The 20867-nt window shown below is 40.9% G+C and overlaps 1 protein-coding gene across 21 annotated transcripts in view; it reads left to right on the top strand.

Annotated features, from left to right (window-relative positions):
• Positions 1-20867, top strand: part of EYA1 (EYA transcriptional coactivator and phosphatase 1) — a 159967-nt gene that overhangs the window by 66255 nt on the left and 72845 nt on the right. For 2 of the 21 annotated variants that reach the window (XM_085221262.1, XM_085221254.1), the window contains exons 1-4: positions 5507-5568; positions 11263-11312; positions 12708-12835; positions 14684-14746. In XM_085221262.1, the coding sequence (XP_085077388.1) occupies positions 5530-5568; positions 11263-11312; positions 12708-12835; positions 14684-14746 (280 nt within the window). In that variant the 5' untranslated portion in view covers positions 5507-5529. The other 19 variants (XM_085221252.1, XM_085221266.1, XM_085221261.1 and 16 more) reach the window with 15 other exon arrangements.

Genomic DNA, 20867 nt, shown 5'->3' with positions numbered 1-20867 from the left:
TTCACCATTCCTGTCAATGGTTAGAAAATATTTGTGACTGAGCATTTTAAGGTTAAGAAGTTCAGATTTACTATATTCAGCTAACATAAGGTTTGTGATTTTGTGAATGTGTGTTTCTAAATTTATTAAGTCATAAATGCGGGCTTTTCTTTGCCATTTGGCAGACTCTTGCTTGGATTATTTTATTGTCGTCTTCACAGTTCTAAATTCTTTAACAATTACTTTTCTATATCTTTTTGGCATTTGCTTACATGTCAGCAGCTGAAAAATTATGCAGTAATTGGCACAGATAACTAAGACTGTAATGATCCACTGCTCCATCTACTGTTGAACAGTGACATTTATAGTGCTTCAGGAAAAAAAAAGCACGGAATGCATTAAGGAAATAATAACAAAATGGAATTTGCAACAAGTAAACCTATTGTTTCTGTCTTCGGAGGACAAACATATATTTTTCTTGCAGAATTAAGAATTCTGAGTACCACTTCAAATCAGACCTGAAAAGCAAAGAGAAACTTTCCATCTCCCTTTTCACCTTATAGGAGTTGCTGACAACGCTGGTTTTGTTCATGTTAATGGAAATTAGTTAGAGAAGAGACGGTCTAGCATTACTGAGCTGACTCATGTTATACAATGTGCTGTATTTATGTCAATGGCAAAATGTACATTATTGCTGTGAAAAAAACCTTGCAGTGATTTGTGAATTCTAACTTTTTCTATAAGCACTCACTGAAAGATGAGGAAGGCTTAAATAGTTGTGGGAGTTTGAAGTATGGAAAAACTGCGTGTGTGTGAAATGATGTGTTTTATAGTCTTTACAGAACAACGGTACTTGATTGTTTTGTCAGCTCTCTGGTAATCTCTCATTTGTACTGCATTCTTCATGTGTCTCAGTCTTCCAAGGAGCTACTGAGTCTGGCTTTATTGCCTGTTTGAGAGCAAGCTGCTCCTCACAATCTCTGGTGCATTTGGTTCAACGTGTTCATTTTTGTAATCAAATTATTATTCACACATCATAGTGAAGGATGATCATTTTCAATTTCCAGGCAGCTCTGTTTCCATGCTGAGCTGGCACAAAAGCTTGAATATAAGTTTAAAAAAAAATAAATAAATCTACCCTTTCCCTGAGACGCTCACAGGTCATAATTTACTTCTTTCATCCCCTCTCCTGCAAACACCTAATCCTCCATACAGCGTTGTTCTTTACGTAGTCTTCAGTGGGACTGCTTTTATAAACAGTTACTAACATGTTTATGCATCTTTCAAACCAAAGTTTTGTGCAAGGCGATGTGCTCACTGATTCTTAGGTACCACAGAGAGTACTGAAAATATCCCTGTAAAGCTATTGAACTTTACTGAAAAACAGAAACTAATTTTCAGTAGATCCATTTAATAGATAAGGCATTGCCTCAATTAAGACTGCTGTGTAACTGGAAAAGCTGCATTACTCTTAAATCAGGAGCAGATCTCAGAGCTCTGCCCCAGAGTGGCGTTGAGTCTGATTTTTTTTTCCCAGTCATTGGGGAAAAGCAGTGCCATTGCTTTTGAGCAAAGCATCTACTTCAGATGATCTGGAGACTAACATTTATCAGTATCTTTGCATGGTGATTGCAATTGCTTTGGTGTGACTTGTAGAAGAAAAAAGGGATGGGGGGGGTGTACACTTAAGTACCAAAAAATGACAGCATTAGAAGTGTTTAAAACTTTTTAACTTACCCTCACATAGGAAACCTTCTCCTGCCAAACTGCTTATTTATTTTCAGGTAATTTTTTTTAGTTTTGAGTGTAATTACACTGTTTGTGTCTACAAATATATATATATATATATATGATATCTATATTTTTATGTTTTAAGATATAAAATGTTTAATATAATGAAAATTTTTATATGTTTATATTATTATATAAACATTTATATGTTTTAAAATATAATCAACCTTTTGAAAAAAAATTGAATTGAGATTTTGGAAAGTGAGAAATTGAAAAAGACTAATGCAATTGCTATCACCCTCGAGTCTGACCACTTCCAGGAAAATCTCTGCATTTGTTTGTATCACTGTTGTCACGAATGATTTCAGAATCATAGAAAGTCATGAATTTGTTTTAAAAAAGCTGAAGCAGTACCTATTTCAGGTTAATAAACCTACTGTTTCCTCTTTGAAATTACACAGAATGAGTCTATATTTTTAATCCCATGCAAGAAATGTCCTCTAGGCTAGCAGTTCATGCACACTTTGACAAAGGTTAGCAGCACGCACCTTTTCTTACAACGAATGGCACTTAAGCCTAATTCATTAACTTTATGTCGTGTATCTCTGAGGAATCTAATGAAATTGTTCTTATTGGTCACCCTGATGGTTTCTGGACAGAACAGCTAATGCGGTTCATTTCTGTCACTTTTTTTTTTTTGCTTGTAATTACTGAGCTCTTCCTACTTTTGATCACATGAGTAGCGTGAGACAATAAGGGCTCCTGTCAAATGCTGCAAACTCCTGCTGCAGCCAGGGACGTCTCTAGGCAACAGCTGCTATGTGTAAGATAAAACTTGTATGGAGACATAGGACAGATATTGCCTGTGTCGGAGGGCTCTGACGTTGCGTTGCAGTTGTTATGAGCAGAGAGGCATGAAGCCTTCGAGAGTAATAGGATGCACTTTTTGCTTTAGTATGGTCTTTCTGTGTGTATTTACAATGTTAAATATTTCAGCGGCATTTCCTACTTAAAGGCAAACATTAAAACACTGTTTCATATCAATCTTATTTTTTCTTAATTATTTGGATGCCTGTAATTCTGGTGTTTAAGCAGCAGTCAATACTGCAATCAGAATGGACCATTTTACTTATCTTAAAGCAAGTGTGTGATGCTGCCTATGGTGTGAAAAGCATATTGCATGAGAAATAGGGGTAACAATATTCCCAATAGCTTGTTGAACACTTGATTATTAGGTAACAGGCCCGGTCTTCCCTATTACTCTTGAGATCGGAGCTGAGTCAACGGGAATGCAGAATCAGAGCAAATTCAGGCTCGATATAAGCAGATACAAATACCCCTGAAATCTCTATCCCAAACCTCATATTCGTGTAACTGTGGTTTAAAATTGATGTTGGGTGTCAGTGACCAACAGCCCAGTCGGCACTGATTTGTCAAGCGGTTGGTTGGAAGAATAAAACCAAAAACCAAGCATACAAAATTCTGCTTTATGCAGGACGAATGTATCCTTGTTTCTAATAGGTGAAGTACTCTGGCATAATTAATTTGTTATTGAAAGAATAAAAATTAAAAAAATAATCCACACACTCTTAAGCCAAATGAAGATCTGGTCCATGGTATCAACTGTATAGTAAGTTCATGGGTTAAAACATGCCATGAGGTAATGATAAATGCCAATCTAAAATCCGATCTTTAGACATCAGATAAAGACCTTTAAAGGCACTGTTTAATGGCTAGATAAATACAAAGGACGCTACTTCATCTTACATCCTTTTTCTATGAGCCTCACTTATGTAGCTTCTGTTCCCGTACCATCTACATGCCTTACTACAGGAGACATTAAAAAATTCAAAGCTGATACTTTCTCGCAGTGAATTGTCAATACAATTTTTCTGATCATCTTAGTCCCAGAGTAATTTATCCCCACTTTATCATCACATCATCAAGCTCTGTACGTGTGTGTATGTTGGGGGAAGGGGAGGAATCTGTCTTAGTTTTAATTAAATGCAGAGACTGGGCACACTCCTAAAGTTATTACTTAGACAAAACTCCCATTAGGGACTGCAGACTCCAATAGCAAACCTTTTTCAGCAAGCTTCTCAACAATAACATTTATTTGTATATTTGCTCTATTTGTTCATTTTATTTTTGAATAGAGGATAAAGTGTGTTTATGCAAAAAATCACGTGCATCAATAGAAGTCACAGCTGTAGTTTAAAAAAAAAAAATCATTTCTGGATTTCCGTAGCATCATTTAAATATCACTAGTTTGGAATGAGGGTGTTGAGTTGCATCTCCCAGTGTCAGTTAGTGCCTCGTAACAACAATATGAATTTTTTTGAGAATTTTCCAGAGAAAGCAGAGCTTCTGCTCCCTGTGAGCACGTCCCTGACCTTTCTCATCTAAGTAGGTAGAGATTCTAGAGACAGTGAGGCAGGACGTGTGTCTTTAACTCTTACGGGACTGGGTCAGTTTCTATTTTAAAATGATCCCCTGAACAGTTCCAAGGAATTCAGTGTGAGCATTTTCTGAGGACTCAGAACTGTAGTGCACTTCTCTGCATTTGGTTACCTGAGTGAATTTTACCTGACAAAGCTGCCTGTCTCTGGGATGAGTAACTTGCCGTTCTTTCACAGTTTAATATAGAACATCATAAATAGTTTTCTTGGCAAGGGATCTGTTTTGTGAATATAAAGAAGTAAACGGATTCTGTTTGTGCTGGCTGTGCTGACGGGCCCAATAGAAACCGGCTTATTTTGACATGGGTTCCCATATATGGTATGGGTCTATCCCCAGATCCCTTTTCCCCACTAAACAAAATGAAATCCTAGGTGCGATTGCAGCCAGAGGTTGACTTGTAGCTTTGCAAAACCATCTGCTTTCCTGAAGTATTCCCAATGTACTTCCTACAAAATAATGTATCGCTTACTGGGATGTAGTAGCCAGAAGACTTTCGTTCTCTGGAAGTATTGCTCTCATTCACAGAGTAGTTAACTGAAGGTAAGGAGATACAAGCACTGAATAACCATAGATTTTTTTAAAAGAAAAAAATGTTCTGTCTGAATCTATTTTTACAAAATAATGTGTGTGGGTAGTTTTTTTTTTTCTTAGTACTTTAGACCTGGCATAGCGTTAAATATCTTTTTCCTTTGGTACTGCAAAGGCTGTTTCCCTCGTCGTATCTGGACTAAGCATACTGAAAAACCGTGGAAAAATAAGAGTGACACAAACTGAAAGATGCTGTCTGCACAGTGGGAGCGCTTCAGAGAGCCCCGGTCAAATGTAGTTACTGTGTTTGCCCTAATGGTTCTTACTATAACGTATATATTTTAAAACCATTTTTTTTAATTACGAGCTACTAAAAGTGCTGTAATAGGAATGTATCGTAAAGCCATTACAGTTTAATGGCTTGCTAATTGAATTATTTAATTACTTATTGATTGGTAAAAGCTAAGCTTTAGAGAGTTACCGTTACTTAACGCTCCCATTTAACTCTGTTTAAAGCACTCCTCTTTGGAAATACTGCTCAGGTCAGTGGAAAAGGCCTTTGCACGGCTGTAAATATTAAAAATTTAGTAAGTGAGCAGCAGTAATTTAAAATACAAGTTTGACCGTGTTTACAATCATTATTAGAAGTACTGATTTCTTCACACGTCTGCGTGGTTCAGACTATTTTTAAAGTTCCAGAGACTTCGTTTAATAAATACCTCTAAATGGGAGAAGGCTGGCTTCAATAGTTTTAGCAGACCCTTTCTTTACAAGGTTGCAAGAATCTCAGATATTTGAGAACAAATCTGTTACATATCCAATCAAAACGGCATGTCCGGGCGTGCAGGCGGGCTGCGCTTGAGAGCCGCTGTGAGTATCCTGATTTAGCTCCTCTCATTGATATAATGTTGGTTTAATTCCAGTTGTTCTATTAGGACGGCTTTTGTTTAAAGCCAGCTTACGGGAGGGGACGCGTCCACACGCAATTAAAGCGTTTCAGAGCGGGGGGTGGGGGGGGGCGCGGCGCGGCGCTCGGGGCGGTGCGGGGCGCGCAGCGTGCGCGCTGCGGAGAGGAGCGCGGCCGGGGCGGGCGGCTTCGGGCACTGCTTTTAAAACCGAGAGAGAGGAGAGCTGCGGTTTGCATTACAAAAACAAAAACACGACCCGAAAAGGGGGAAGGGGGGGGGGGGAGAAGAGAGGAAAGAAAAAAAAAAAAAAAAAAAAAAAAGGGGGGGGGGAGCGAGGCGGCGAGCGGCAGCGTGCCCCCAGGCACTGCTGGGCAGACCTCCGCGGCGCAGCGAACAGGCGGGGGCTGCCGCCCGCCTCCGCCCGGCTTTGTCTGCGCGTCCCCGGCCCGGCGGCGCGGAGGCACCGCGGGGCGCCGCGCACCCTGCGCGCCCCGGAGCACCGTGAGTAGCGTCGGGGCGGGCGTTGACAGCGGCGGGAGATGGCAACGGGGAGGAAAAGAGGGGGAAAAAAAAGAGAGGCGAATTGCGAAACAGCGCGCGGTTGTTGAGCGGGCTGCGCTCCAGCTTGCGCGGAGTGCCGGGGATGCTGTCCGCCTCAGCGGTCGGTGATAGAGCACCGCGTAAAGCGGTTGATTTTGGCTGGGGTTCAGGCTGGAGTTTGTCTGTGGGTCTGCTTGCTGTGCCCGGCCAAGTTCGGGGGTCCTCCTGTGAGATTTCCCCAACACCGGTACGGGATGGTTCCGTGGCAATACGGGGACTCTGCAGTCCTTCCTAAAAGTGACACGAGAGCGTGAGAAAAAAAGTTAAAAAAAAAAAAAAAAAAAAAAGGAAGTAAGAATGCATGACAGAGATTTTTGACAGCGCTTTCTGAAGCAGGAAATCCTTTTGCCTAATGTGTTTGAATTTCCCAAACACCGAGGAAAACACAGAGCCCCCCCTTCCACTTCCCCAGGAGAACTTTTTGAGATGACAGAATAAATGTGCAGCGCCGGAATATCTGACGCGTGTTGATGTTTCGTGGTGGCTCCAAGCTCAGAAGTAGGAAGGCAAAGAGCTGCAGAAGTGCTGCAAAACTTGTGTTGTGCTCTTTAGCGATGGGACCCACACAGCACTCCCTGGTCTGTATTTCCGTGGGTGTTTGGGGCAAACAGCAGTGAGGGCAGGACAGCCTTTGGCAGTGCAAGGGTTGTGCTGGAAAAGTTAAAGGTGTCAGTGCGTTTTATAGCGTTTTTCAGAAGGGTTGGAGGAATTTGGGTTGTGTGGTAGTCGTTTTGTTAGAAACATGCAAGCGGAAGAGTTCATAGTTTTCAGAGGGTAAAAATAGTGTATTTCTGCTTAAAGCAGAAAGAAATTCAGGAAAGTTGTGGAAACGTTCGGTGCATCGCTGGAAGTTTTGAACACTGGATAGCGCGTAGGGGGAATCTTATTTTCCATCCCATGCTGAGACAGTGCAGAGCATCTGCCAGGGCACAGGCTGCTGACATGTCAACCAACACCTCTCCGTATGTACATGGAGCACACATGACGTACTCCGGCCATACATCAGCATGTATGCACAGCTCACTTGACACGCTGCTCACTGCCGGAGCGCTCCCAGGGCCTGTTCAGGGTGCAGCTCCCTTCCTGCAGCCCCGCGAGGTGACATGGCCGGAGCCACGCTGCAGCCTCGGAAGGAGAGCAGCGAGAAGAATGAGTGATCAATGGCAATAAGTATGAGATATTTCTCGAGAGCCAAAAAAAGTGTTGGAGGACAGGAGAGGCTTTTCTGAAATGTCTGGTTATAATGGGAGCGCTGTCACGCTGCGGCGCTTCGTTCTTAGCAGGGAGAGCTTGCTGTGCTTCCTAGCACTTCATTCATAAGTGTGTGAGCTGAACACGCAGCCTGGCGCTTCCAGAAGAATTTAAACTAGCAATTAAAAATTAAATGGCTGTAATTATCTGCTTCTGTTTTAAGAAGTGCAATTTGTCTTTGAGTATCCAGCACAACAAGCTCTACCTCTTCGTTCGCAGCCCAGCAATAGGAAGGGAGGGCTGCTCCAGTTGTGTGTGTTGTCAGCAAGGTGCCGGTTTGTGGCCGGTTTGTATTTGGGGTTTGGAGCTTTTTGGCTGCTGAAACCAGTGTGTGTGTACATAGAGATCGTAGAGCATTTACAGGAGGAAAAGAGGGCTGTGTGGGGATAAGTCTCCCTTCTCCCTCCCTTCACCCTCTGCTAAAAACGATTTTCTTTTTTCCTACAAGGGAATGGTCTGATTTGAAAATTTCCGTTGTCCATGAAATTTCTTTGTAGAAATATGCTTTAAGAGAAGGTCTGTGTGCTGGTGATTGTTCTGTGGGGTAATGTCTTATTTTCACTTAAATTTCTTTTCAGCTAGAAAAATGTTTTAAATTATAGCCATTTAAAAAAAAAAAATTGCTTCTAGCAAGTAAAAATAGTGTGGAAAACCTGTAATTTAGACAAGTACCTATGTTTTATTTGCTCTGTGCTGCTGAAATTTAGAATCCCTTCCCATTTACAGTTTACTTTTCGCAGAACATTATTAACTTTTTGGCTTCGTACGCGATCTTCTGTCAGATGCTTTTGATTTGTAATTTAGCAAAGTATAATAAACATTGCAAAAGTCATGAATTTTCCTCCGCATCCTGAGCTCTGTGGTAGGGAAACTGTGATAAAATGTGTACCTTAAGTCTTGTTTGATGATCTCTCAAAGCAAGTTTGCCTTCTGGAAATAATTTCTGGGGTTGAAGAGCATGGTATTAACAGATTTAATGTGGCTATTCAGTGGATTGGTGGAGTACTATGTGAGGTTTAACAAAATGAGAGAGACAAATTGAACATCAACAAAACCTCCATCTGTGAAGAATTATAAATTTAATTAGAAAAAAAGGCAAACTTAAAAGACCTCATTAACTAATCAGAATTCGATGTTCCTGATTTAAGATCCTTAAACGGATGAATTTGAAGCGGCTTTGCTATCCTCGTCCTTTCTCTCCCGCCGTCTGCCCACGTAGCGCAGCCCGCGCTCGAGAGAGAGAGATGTGAACGTTGCTTCCCGCAATCGAATTATCCGCAGCGCTATTTTTCATGCATTAAGCAGAATGTGCGTGTCATTTATCACGGGGGGCACTTGGAGCTGGGCAGAGCGCAGGGCAGGAGGCTGACTGACAGCTCCTTTTTCTTTGGCCGGACGGGGAAGGCCGTCGCGGGGTTTCCGCACTTTTTGTTTGATATGTGAGTTATGTCGCAGCGCTCCGCTTCTCCGCGAATCTGCTGGCCAAAGCGAGAGAATGCCTGAGAGCTGGCGAATGCCACCCAGAAATGTTTTCATTCTGTGAGCTCGTCATCCTAAGTGTGGTTCCTTTACTATGTTGTAATTGTGTCCTACGCATAAAAAACTGAAAGCATGTGAAGTGTAGCATTTTGTAAACTGTAACTAATTTCGCTCACATCTGTGTCTAATTGTTGTCTGCATTCGCATTCTTGAGAGTAGATTTATTTTTCCTGGACCGCTCTGTGGATTCAGCTGACCAGCCTAAGTGAGGATTAGTTGTTTTAAAGTTATTTTGATTAAAGAGTCATTTTTAAATACAGTAACGTGCAACACATGGTTTAAATAATCCTTGAGACACAAAGAATATATCCAAAGTATGTCTAATGAAAATGAAGATTGTGGATATGAACTTTCACAAATCATAGAGCGTAAGAGGATGTAGAAGGTATATATTAAGGTATATATTCAATTTGCTCTCAACGAACTGGGGTTTTTTCCTACCCTCTCCCATGAAACCTTAAATGAAATCTCTCTCACCATAAACAGACGTACATATTTAGAAGTGCACAGAAGTTTTGTTTTATTTTTAATTTGAGTCAGTGAAACAGTGAGGATTAAGTGCATTTTGGAATTCAGTGAAGTATGAATAATCCTGTAGGGCACTTAAGAAAATATCAGTTAATTAAAACATCCATTTGAAAAAGGAAATTTTTTTCTATCATAAAAGGTACGTTTTAAAAGACCCTGTGCAAGAGGGAGTGAAGATAGCTCTGTAAACAAACTTAGTTCTCACCTATAATTTTTTCCAGGTGTTTAGAAGTAACAGCAGAAATGTATCCTAAGGCTCTCTGCTGTGTTTTCTGGGGTAAAAGATTGCAAAAAGAGATTTTTCAAACAAAGTGCACAGTTCTGAATGCATCTGCTTGTCTCGTTGGACTTTGCAGGCAGCGATGTACTGAGAATTACGTTATGCAGAACTATAAGTACCCAGTTATAAAGATATTGGTGTTTTCCATGTGCTTTATTGCATGTTTCTTGCCATCACTTGTAATGTTTGGTGCTGCCCAACCGCTCCAACCGTTGTTTACTTTTGCTGGTAGTAATTCTGCCCGTGATTAAAAACAACAAAAAAACTATGGACACAGAAGTAGGATTTGCTTGGATGATTTTTATGGCACTTAAAATGCCTCATCTCACAGAGCCTCTGCTCTGTGATCAGTTAAGAGATGTCAGTTCAGGTTGAATGGAGGCGCACATGAAAAAGTCTCAGTGCAGACATTGGGGCGGTCTCTACCTTTCCCAGTTCAGCCTTTGTGTGCTTTGGGCTAACAGAGGCCATCGGCGTCCCTCCACCTGAGCTTATCACCTGCTGACGCTCTGAGCTGGCCACAGAGCAGCTCCTGTTAGTGGGGCAGGAGCGTTCTCCTTATAGGATATGAAAATCTATTACTCACCTAGTTATACAAGGAGTCGTTTTATTAAACTGGAAAATTATTGCTGGCTTCCCAGTGGAACCAAATTCCTCTTTTGATGAGTGAGCTCAAAGGTAAACGTTGCAACTTCCTACCATTTGTTTAGCTAGAAGTGCTCTTTTAAGTCATTTTATCAGAAATCTCATTAGCGAGCAGAATTTTTACGAGTAAGACCTTGTGCAGTGCTGTGTGCTTTATGTTAATTTGCTGTGTTTAGAGATGGGCTTTTTTGGGGAGGGTCGTGTAATGCTGTTGTTGAGATACTGAAGATTTATACAACAGGCAGACCTCCTTGGAAAGGACAAAGCGTAGAGACAGCCTTGCCTTGCCCCTCGCGTGTGGGGTGAGGTGGCTCCCAGAAGGACGGCTGGGTGGCGGAGAGCCGAGGGAGAGGACAGCCAAGGCGAGGAGGGCAAGATGCTGCCAAGATTGGGGGGCTGGGAGGGAGAGGGTCGTGGGGCGGCAGTGGGAAAGGGCGAGCATTGCGGAGGTCCGGGGGGCTCAGGGGGAGCGCTCCCACTGTCACCATTGGGGTCCTGCCCTCAGCGGGGTGTGCAGCAGTGGGGCTGGGGAGGAGGGAGCCCCTCTGCAGCTGTCACGGGCCCCTGATGAATCACTGTCCCGGCACTTGGCCGCCGTCCCTGCGCGAGGAGGAGGGAGAGGGACCTGCGAGGAAACAACAGGCGAGCCTTCAATTTAAAGACAATATGTCTTTCACCGGCACCGTGCCCTCCTCCTCTCCGTTTTGGTTTAAAGGACAGAATCGTCATCTGCGGTGATGATCTTTTGTTTAAATTAAGGCCTCGCATGAAAGCGGAGTAATAGAGGCTTCTGTTTGTCTCCCTGGTTTACAGGTGCCGAAGTCCCAAACCAGTTCAGATGTTGCTGTTTCCTCCAGTTGCAGGTAAGGATATGACTGAAAACCGCTGTTTTTTGGCAAGCTTTTTTCCTTCCCTCTCCTCCCCTTCCTCACGTGATAAGTAAATAATTATCCCTGTTTTCCACATGAAACAGATCAATAAGTGCGAGAGCTCTGCTTCTATGTGTGTGCCCCTAAGTTTGCCAGCTGCAGGCACGTATGCTTTTTCACCAAATCATTTACCTTGTACTGGATACTGGCTTGGTTAACTCGTTGTGGGGCCGTCCTTTTTTATGTGAACTTGATTTTAAGCAATAAAATACAAAATGGAGGGTTTGTGTTCAGAACTTGCGATAAGATCTCAGTCAAAATGTGGAAGCTTCATAGCAGTAACGGCACTTATGTTTAAGGATGTTTATACCATTGCTGTGGAGGGATTATTTTATATAATTTTAATAAGGTCTCTGTAAGAGCCCAAGCATTTATTTTAAGGAGAAAAGTTACTGCCTCAAGTGCCTTGGAGTGATGATATTTCTGCTGAGAGCAATTACTTGTGTTAGGTACGTTAAATAGCATCATCTAAATTTTGGGGTATAAAGAAATGAATAAGGGGCACTGAATTTCCAAGTTTTCCAATGTATACCTTGGTATATATCATGTTGGTGATGACTATTGTCCTTTTTATATAAGGCTGTTAACAACACAAATCAGACATATCAGCTGCTTGAGTACTCTGTAAACGTTTAAGTTTTACGTTGAATCTGAATTGCTCTCTTATTATTTTGACTAAACGACAGCTGCTGAGATACTGCAGAGTGCTAAGGCATACTAACACATGTATGGATTCACTGTATGTTGGTCATATCCCTTTCCAATTGGGTACGCTTTATGTAATCCACAAAGCAAACAAGTGAGCAGACATAATACTGTTTTAATGCTGCATTTGTTTCAGCGGAAACAGAGGAACAATTAAGTAGTTTGCCAGAGTAAACACATACATCATGAATATCTCATTCCCTGTCAGTAGATGATGGGTTTCAACAATTGCTTCAAGTATTTTATTTGGTTTAGAGGCTCATTATATTGCCACTAAGTGGTAAATCTTGAAAAAGCAGTGTTAATTGGTTTAAGAGAATATATGTCTTCATATAGCGGGGATTCTGCCTTCATACATATCTTTAAAATACAAGGGGATGTGAGTGTTTCAAGTGTGGTACTTCAGATCTAGATTTTATTCTTTTAAGCCACAGAAATAATGCAATCGCTAGTTGTGTGTAGCATGATAGAAGTTTGAAATTAGAAAAAATCCCTCTGGAAGAAGGTGTTCATTTTTTGCTAATTATGTTGAGGATTTCGATTCACAGGCTGCACATTGTATCAGTAACTCCTCCGTAATCTTTGTTGAACGTGTCACTAAAACTGGCTGTATCTTGCTTTCAGGTCTATGGAAATGCAGGATCTAGCCAGCCCACACAGCCGACTAAGTGGTAGTAGTGAATCCCCCAGTGGTCCGAAGCTTGATAACTCTCACATAAATACCAATTCCATGACACCCAATGGCACAGAAGGTGAGCTACCATTGTTTTAGTATTTTGTTGCTTGTTTCTTCTTGTTGCATCAGTCCTCTTACAGTCAGTAAGATATGTAGAGGAAAAGGTTTCACTGTGTGAAGAGCTATATGTTTCTATATCGCAGCGCATGAATCTTACGATCAGTGTTTTATCAGCAGTTATTATTATCAAGTTTCAGCAACAGCTTTCCTTCCAGTTTTATGTTCCTTTCAGGTAGTTTGAATGTACTGAGCAGGTAGTGTGTGCAGAGCTTAGAAAAACATCCAAAGAACCCGAAAGGCTGGTTTAGTAATGAGGAGAGAGGAAGTGTTTACAGTGGTCAAACCACAAAATGCAGTCTTTCAGTTGTTCTCCCCATTTCAGTATTTCGTTATGTTCACTTTTTTTGCAAGCTCCTAAGGCTATGAAAGTTTTGTCAAATAGACTAATAAAACGGAGTGTTGAAATTTCCTAGGGCTAGCTTGCTGCTCTGACAAAGTAGCCAAAATTCAAACAGGTGTAGTAATTGAATGGGGTAAGCTGATACCTAATTTTCAAGCAGCAATCAGGCAGTTGATAAGTTATGTTTGTTCTCGGTAGAATACTAACAGCAGAACAACCAAACTGCTTTGCCAGTAGTGACGTATAATGAAGTACAGAAGGATTTATATAAGCGGTGGAAATACTCTTTCCTGTAGCATTTCTATGGCAATGGTAAGAAGGATCATAAATGATGTTTAGCTAGCTTTGTGGGCGGAGTTTTTAACGCATTTCTGAAAATTATAGTCACGCATCTTTAAATGAAACTTTTCAATAAAAATTTAAGGTGAAATAAGTGTTGTAGCAAAGAAATGCCTTTTTAAATTTGCTTCCTAAAAACTGAGTCATGTTAGTGCTGTCAGACTGTTGAAGTTTATGGACATGAATTGCATTCTTCCAGGAAAGGCACATGTCAGTCAAACAGATGTCGTCCCCCCTCAATTCCCCAAACATCTCTGTTATTCATTCTAATTGGAGTCCTCAGTAGTGGGGAAGGTTTATGGGTTATCAGATTGGCAGGCTTTTGTGCCAGAATTGTGTATAATTTACTTTTTACTATTGCAGTAAAAATATTGCTGCAATCAAATTTTAAGCCATTAAAAACAACAACTAAGAAGGTTTTTTAAAAGAATAAATAATGCACTTAATGTGTTAATGTAGTTTAAGCAGAAGAATATTTCTTGTGAAACTAGATGGTCATTGTGGTTCTTTTCTATGATTCTATGACTCGCCCTTGCTTTTAATACCATATATATATGTGTGTGTGTATATATATATATATATTTTTTACATATTATCATGTGTATACCAGCTTTGGTACATGATAAAGTAGCTCAACCATTTGAAATTAAAACCACTCTTGCTAAAGCCTCAGCAGTAAACTTGTACCTTCTGCTTAATTTGTGGAGTTTTCAGTAGCAAACAAACAAACAAAAAGAATAATGTGCTCCTTGAAACACAGAGGCACCTACCCCGTGGCTGGACTTTTTGTTCCAAGTAGCTGTTGAGTGCAGAAGTATACTCAGAAAAATTGGGGGCCCAGTAGCGCTTTGTGAGGAAATTAGTTAGGTATTTTATCTATTCATACATTGACCTCATGTAGAAACTAATTCTGAAAATTATATCCCAGTTTTTCAGTAGGTGTTGCAGTTTACTAAGGAAAGTAATTTAGAGCCCAGCAGCTTTATTTTTCCCAATGTTGGAATTTTAAAGCCCAGGCTCGTTCATTTGGGGGTGAGTTCTACCAGCAAAGCTTAAGCATGAAATACATGTTTACCTTCTGAGACAAAGCCAACTGCTTTTTTTTTGTTTGCCGTTTTCCTCCAGGTGACATGACTCTCCTCAGCACTGCAGACTGGTTGCTCAGTGCTAGCACACAGACCGCTGCAGGTTTGTGAGCTGTGGTGGCCACACCAGGAGTGTGCAGTCAGCATGCGTTGTGAGATGTTGTCCAGAAAGTGTCCTGAGAAGTAGCTTGTTTGTGGGGATTTGGGTCAAAATGTTCCAAATGTTAAAGTTCCTGTCTCTGATTGCTCTTAAGTGACACAATAATGAAACGTTTTGGAAAGAAACTTAATCAAATTGTTTATTTCTGAATCAGATGTGTATCAAGAGACAAAATTTGTGAGTGAGGTGGATGCCTAAGAATCTGAAGGTGGAATTTTGCTGTTAATCAGTTGTATCTTGAGAAAATGTTTGTTTTGGGTTCTTTGAGCTGCTATACAAGCTTAAGAAAAAAATGAGTGAATGCAGACAGGGTTTCTTACTTTTTTTTTTTTTTTTTAATGAAAGAGATGTAAAACAAATTTTTCTGAGATCCTTCAAGCAGAACCCTGGAAAAGAAATGACAGACTGTAGGGACGCAGCCCTATGGGCTTGCCAAGCACCTTTTTACAATGCTGCTGTGTGGTTTGCTTCTTTGATGCACGTGGAGTGAAGGTGTAGATTGCTGAAGCTTCACATGTTGAATACAGTATGTGAAACCAGTTTCTGATGTACTACAAACTCATTCTTGCTAGCTTGAAAGGGCTATCCTTCTCTGGTGCAAACGAAGATTATGTGAGTGAGAAGCAGGGCCTCCAGCTATTTGCATGTTACAAACGTGTTGTTAAGATATGTTAAATTTGATATAAAGATATGTTAAATTGACTGTGGGTGTGACTTAGGCTGGTTTCCATACCCCAAGTGCAGGATATGTTCTATAAATCTGGAAAACAAAAAATAAACACCCAAAAAAATGTCCCAAAGTGAAATGGCCTCATTTCAAACAAACATTCATTAATTCCTCTAAGGCACATTTTCAGACTTTGTCTCTTATTGATGTTGTTCTACAAGAGGATGTGGTTGGAAGATAGCTCACTGTTATGAGCTAATATTTTTAGCTTCACTTTAGCTTTAGTGGTAAATTTTCAAAGCACTGAATGAGGATTTACTTCTGTGATTGACTCTGAATTTATTCTGAGTGCCGCTTTTATATCACAACTGCTTGTGTGCTTAATTTCTCATTGGTAGAACAAAATTGCTGTGGTGAGGAACTGACCAGGTAGTGTGTGGCTGAGAGTCACTGCAGGGTATTATTTATTTATTTTGTGAATGCTATATAATTCATTCTATCTGAAGGTTTTTAAACAAGTCAGTTTTACAAGTCTATGCTTTAGATATCAATTCCTCATCAGGCACACTTTAGAATATAGTGCTTTCTGTAAATCACACACTATTCATTTAAGTTAGTTACAGATTGTGAGATCTTCTTAACTCTGGATATATACATGGTGAGGAGAAAATAAATCCCCTTACTATCTTGAGTAAAAAAGCCATAAGTAATAATGAGTAGATTTGCCAGTGCTTGGCTGGGATGTTTTTTTCCTTCTTTTCTCTGGGCCAGTTCAGGCAGCATGGTTTTCAAACCAGTGATAGGGAGGTTAGAAGGATATTATAGATCCTAACCAGGCACAAATTTCTCAGTACAAAAGCAGGAGAGTAACAGTAAAATGTTTGGTGAAGGGTACTCAGCAGAAGCAGTCCTGGCCTTCACCATGGATTTTGATGATATAAATAATGCAGTATTTGGGTTTTCCACGATCTCCCTAATTGTTTTTCCCCAGAATACCCTCTGTCATAGGGAAGAGCAGACACTTGACACTATTAAAACTTCAGCCCTGCATGACTTGACTGAGAAAATCTGTAACAAAGTAGAGAATTGAGGGCTCAAAATATCTGTAGTCAGAGCTTATCTCTAGGCTTGCTTCATCAGCGAATTGCTGTAGAAGATTGATACTGAAGGACTCGGAGACAATAGTAAGAAAAACAAAAAAAAACCCTGCAATTAGTTATTTTTATCAGATAGCTAGTGGTTCTTTAAATAATAGTGTCCACTTGGATGAAGGGGACAGGCTGAGAGTAACGTAGAAATTTGTAGGGAATTGCAAAACTGGACAACTGAATCTAGTTCCTACCTACAGTGATATTTACTTTTATCTTAAGAATCTAAATCAGTTCTGATGGATTACACATAGAAACATCTGCTCTGTTATGAAGCTGCTTTATGCAACTGGGATGGAAAGAAGTAAATGAAGATTGGGAGAAGCCCTGGTTTGCCAAGCGACTACACATCATTCACATTGTGACTATGGAGCTGCTTCTACCCTCATTTTACTGACTGTTCAGAAGGAAGAAAAGGAATTTTGTATCAAATGGGAGGGGGAAATGGCTAACAAATTGAAGATCAGATTTTCAAAGATACATAAGAAGGGAGCTTTCAAAGGGAATTGGATGTCAAAATTCGGTTGGGGAAAAAAGGAGTTTTGCTCTTAAAGTAACTGCTGCAACATGAGATTGAGACTCCACACAAAGACATTCAAAGCTCCCTGCTATGTAACTGTCAGACAACTGGCTATTAGAAATGTTGTCTTAGGTCTAAGTGAATGGAAATCCATCTCAATGGTTTCAGAAGCAGAGAGTAGTATGATTGCTGGCTAGTTGCAGTACTGTTGAATGGAGAAAAATGTTTTTCATCATTTTCTTATGATGTAGTAAAATGTTAAAATTGATAGAAGTTGTAGTTGAAATGGACATACTGATGTAGCTTTGGCAGTAATTTTAAAAATTTTCTTTTTTTAAGAAAATATTAGTTACTCATCATTTTTTATTACTCTAGGGTGCAAAGTTCTGGTGGGGGATGGCAATCAAATAAATGATTGTCCTGTGAGAGATGCTTGGTTTCTGATATCCTATACCCTCATTTCTAGAGTTACTGCCAATTATATATGCTGAAATTTTTGCGTGTGTCTGTGATGAAAAGCGTGATGGTATGAAATCTGTAAGTGTTGCAGAGGTATCACCACATTTGGTCATGATGAAATAATAATAGTCCTATAAAGGTGAATCTAATCTTTGCATTTCTGTGGAATGTTAGTATTAAGAACTATTGATACAAATTCCTTTACTGAGCCTTGTAAGATCACAAGAGGACAGCTGTGTGTCCAGAGGAAAACAGTACAGCGGTCTTAGGCCTGTCAGACTGGTAGAAGTAACCTGGATGGCTCTAGGGGCTAATGATATTCTTTAACCTGCTGCCTCTTCTTGAGGATAAAACCCAGATATGCATCACATTGCCTGTTTATGTGGAGGCAAGGGAGTGATTTGGACTACCTTTTCTTCCCTGCTCTTTACCTTTTTTTCCTTGCGGTTTTATGCTGGCTTCCTTCCAGACTTTGTCTTATCTGTGCTTTTGTTCCCCTGCTTCACCAGGAGTCCTCCCGTCTGTTCTGAGCACTTGTAGCATAATGCTCTATTATTCCTCTTTCTTAGCTCTTTGGACAGGGAAACAATTTTTCTACTCACTTGTTGGCTCCGGCCAATAACTCCTGTGCGAATCTTGAGTGAGAAGGAGAGCAGCATAAATAAATATTTGTGTATTTATTGTCTTTTCTGCATCTGTGTGCATCTTGTTTTGAAGACTTCACCATTCCCCCGTAACGTTTTCCTGAAAGAAAGAACCTCTTGAATGAACAGGCTCTAGCAAAGCTGGTTTCCAGATCCATTTGAGGGAAATAAAATACTCTACTCCCCACTCCTCATCCAAAAAGAGGAGGGGAGTGGGGGGGGGGGGAAGTGGGGGCACTTTAATTTTAACATCATTTCTTTATGCAAGTTTCTTGTAAAAACATCCATACCCCATGCTGTTCTGGACTGCAGAAAAGAGCATGGTGATGTGAGAGCACCCTTAATGTTCTTGAAGGCCAAAGCCCCCCTACCACACTGAATTTGCATAGGTTGCAGGATGTCAGAAATCTATCACTGCTTCTCCAAAAACTATAATTGAACGCATCCACAATTGTGTGATTACACAGCTTTAGTTAGAAATATCATGTTTAAGGTCAGTAATACAGAAGAAAATCCATTCCATTTTGTTGGTGTGCGCTCTGGGGAACAGGAGTAGGACATCTGAGCCTAGTCTCACACCTTAATAGGATAGTGTTTGAAAAGCATTAGTAACTTAAAAGACCTGTGACACTACAGATGATTTAGCATTTCTATTTGCATCTTGTAGTCCTGAGGGGTTTTGCTTATCATAGAAGATAAAGAAGCATGAAACTTGGTCACACTTCAGGGTTAGCCATCATCTGGCCCTTGGCCAGTGAGTACAGGAACTTGGAGAGAAGTTCTCGTGCCACCTGGTTTGATTAGACAAGCTAGAAAGGCTCCTGCTTCTGCTGAGAGGGGAGGAACACAAGCTGGTGCTATCTCTCTTTGAGTGAATTTGACTTTAAGTCTTGCAGCCCTGGCTGAATTAGAAGATATTATTTCCCATAATAAAAGGCCCTGTGTGCTTTGTCACTCTGCTTCTGTCTTTGTGTTTTAGATAAACATCCTGTACACCAATGTACAATGACCAAAGAACCTTGATTTCTTTTGATACTGTCTTCCCTTGAAGCCCTCTTGTGTGTTGAAAAGATAGTTGAAGATGGTCTTCCTTGCCATTAATGGCTGTAATTGTAGCATCACGTGGTCATTACATCTGTCTTTGATTAAAAGTTCAGATATTTTGCACACACCGTGCAAATTGCTATGAGGGTAGGGGAGTTTCAATGGCCAGATTCCCAGTGGAGGGTTTAAGAAGGAAAAAAAAGAAAAAGTCCCTAATATCTCTAAAAGGATTGTTTCTAGATAATATACTACTTTCACTATCTGACCTGAATTGGGCAGGAAGTATTTGGTATAAATTGATGTGTGGGTGTTAAGGGATAAGAACATTAGGTTTAGATGGTGTCATCTCCTAAATGTAGTAAATGGAATAATTTTAACCCATGGCTGTGCTTCTCCGATGAATAGTTAGCATTTGTAGCTGCTAATCAAGATTTAACCTATCAAACCATACAAAATTTAACAAGAGCAAGTGCTGGATTCTGCATCTGAGATGATTTGGCCCCAGATACGTGTGCAGATTAGGGAACAAGATGCTGGAGAGCAGAGTTGCATAAAGGGGTCTGGAGGTTCTGGTGACAGCAAGCTGTATCTGAGTCAGCACTATGATATGGCAGTCAAAGAGCCAACTATACCCTGGGGTGCATCAGGCCCAGCACTGCCTGTTGGGTGAAGGGAGGGGTTGTCCTGCTCTGTTCAGTGCTGGTGTGGCCTCACCTTGAGTATTGTGTGCAGATTTGAGTACCACACTATTAGAGGGACATAAAACTTTTAAGAGGGCTGTGAAGACGGTGAAGATATCTAGAGGGCAAGCTATGTGAGAAGCGGCTGAGGTGCCTTGGATTATTCAGCCCAGGGCTGAAGAGGATGAGCGGGGGCCCTCATGGCAGCTGCTGAGCAGAGGGACAGCACTGAGCTCTGCTCTCTGTGACAGCGATAGGGCCTGAGGGAACAGTATGGAGCTGTGTCAGGGGAGGGGCGACTGGGTGTTAGGGACAGGTTCTGCACAACAGGGTGGTGGGCATAGAACGGGCTGCCCAGGGCAGTGGGAATGGCCCCAAGCTGCTGGAGCTCAAGGAGCAGTTGGAGAGTGCTCTTAGTCATAGGGTTTAATTTTTGGGTGGTCATCTATGGAGCCAGGCATTGGACTCAGTGACCTTTGTGGGTCCTTTTCAATTCAGTATGTTCTGTAATATTCTGATAAAAAACTTGTCTCTACCCAGGTAGTTTTGGTTTTGAGTTTTTTGTCTGATTTTGTACTGTCGTGATGATGCCATTTCTTTGTAAATTCAATGATTGTACTGCTAGATGGGTGGGCACAGTGAAGTTAAAGTTCTTTTGGTTATAAAGTGCAATGTAGGAGAAATGTAGGGCTCTTGAGGAGCCATGCATGCAATGAAAGCCGTCTGTCAGTCGCAGCCGGAATACCACACAAGTTTTCTAGACTCCTGACATCAGAAAAGGGTAGAGCAGGAAACAGTCTGGGCTTGAATTAGAATGTGCTTCTTTGAGCAGGGACTTTCTCTGAAAACTGAACATAAATTTAGGCTGGAAATTACCTTGTAGTAATTATCATCTGGTAATT

This window comes from Meleagris gallopavo, chromosome 3 (assembly GCF_905368555.1).
Source record: "Meleagris gallopavo chromosome 3, MGAL_WU_HG_1.1, whole genome shotgun sequence".
In the NCBI taxonomy this organism is placed as follows: domain Eukaryota; kingdom Metazoa; phylum Chordata; class Aves; order Galliformes; family Phasianidae; genus Meleagris; species Meleagris gallopavo.
The sequence above is the reverse complement of the archived record's forward strand: the minus strand, read 5'-3'. Positions and strand labels throughout refer to the sequence as shown.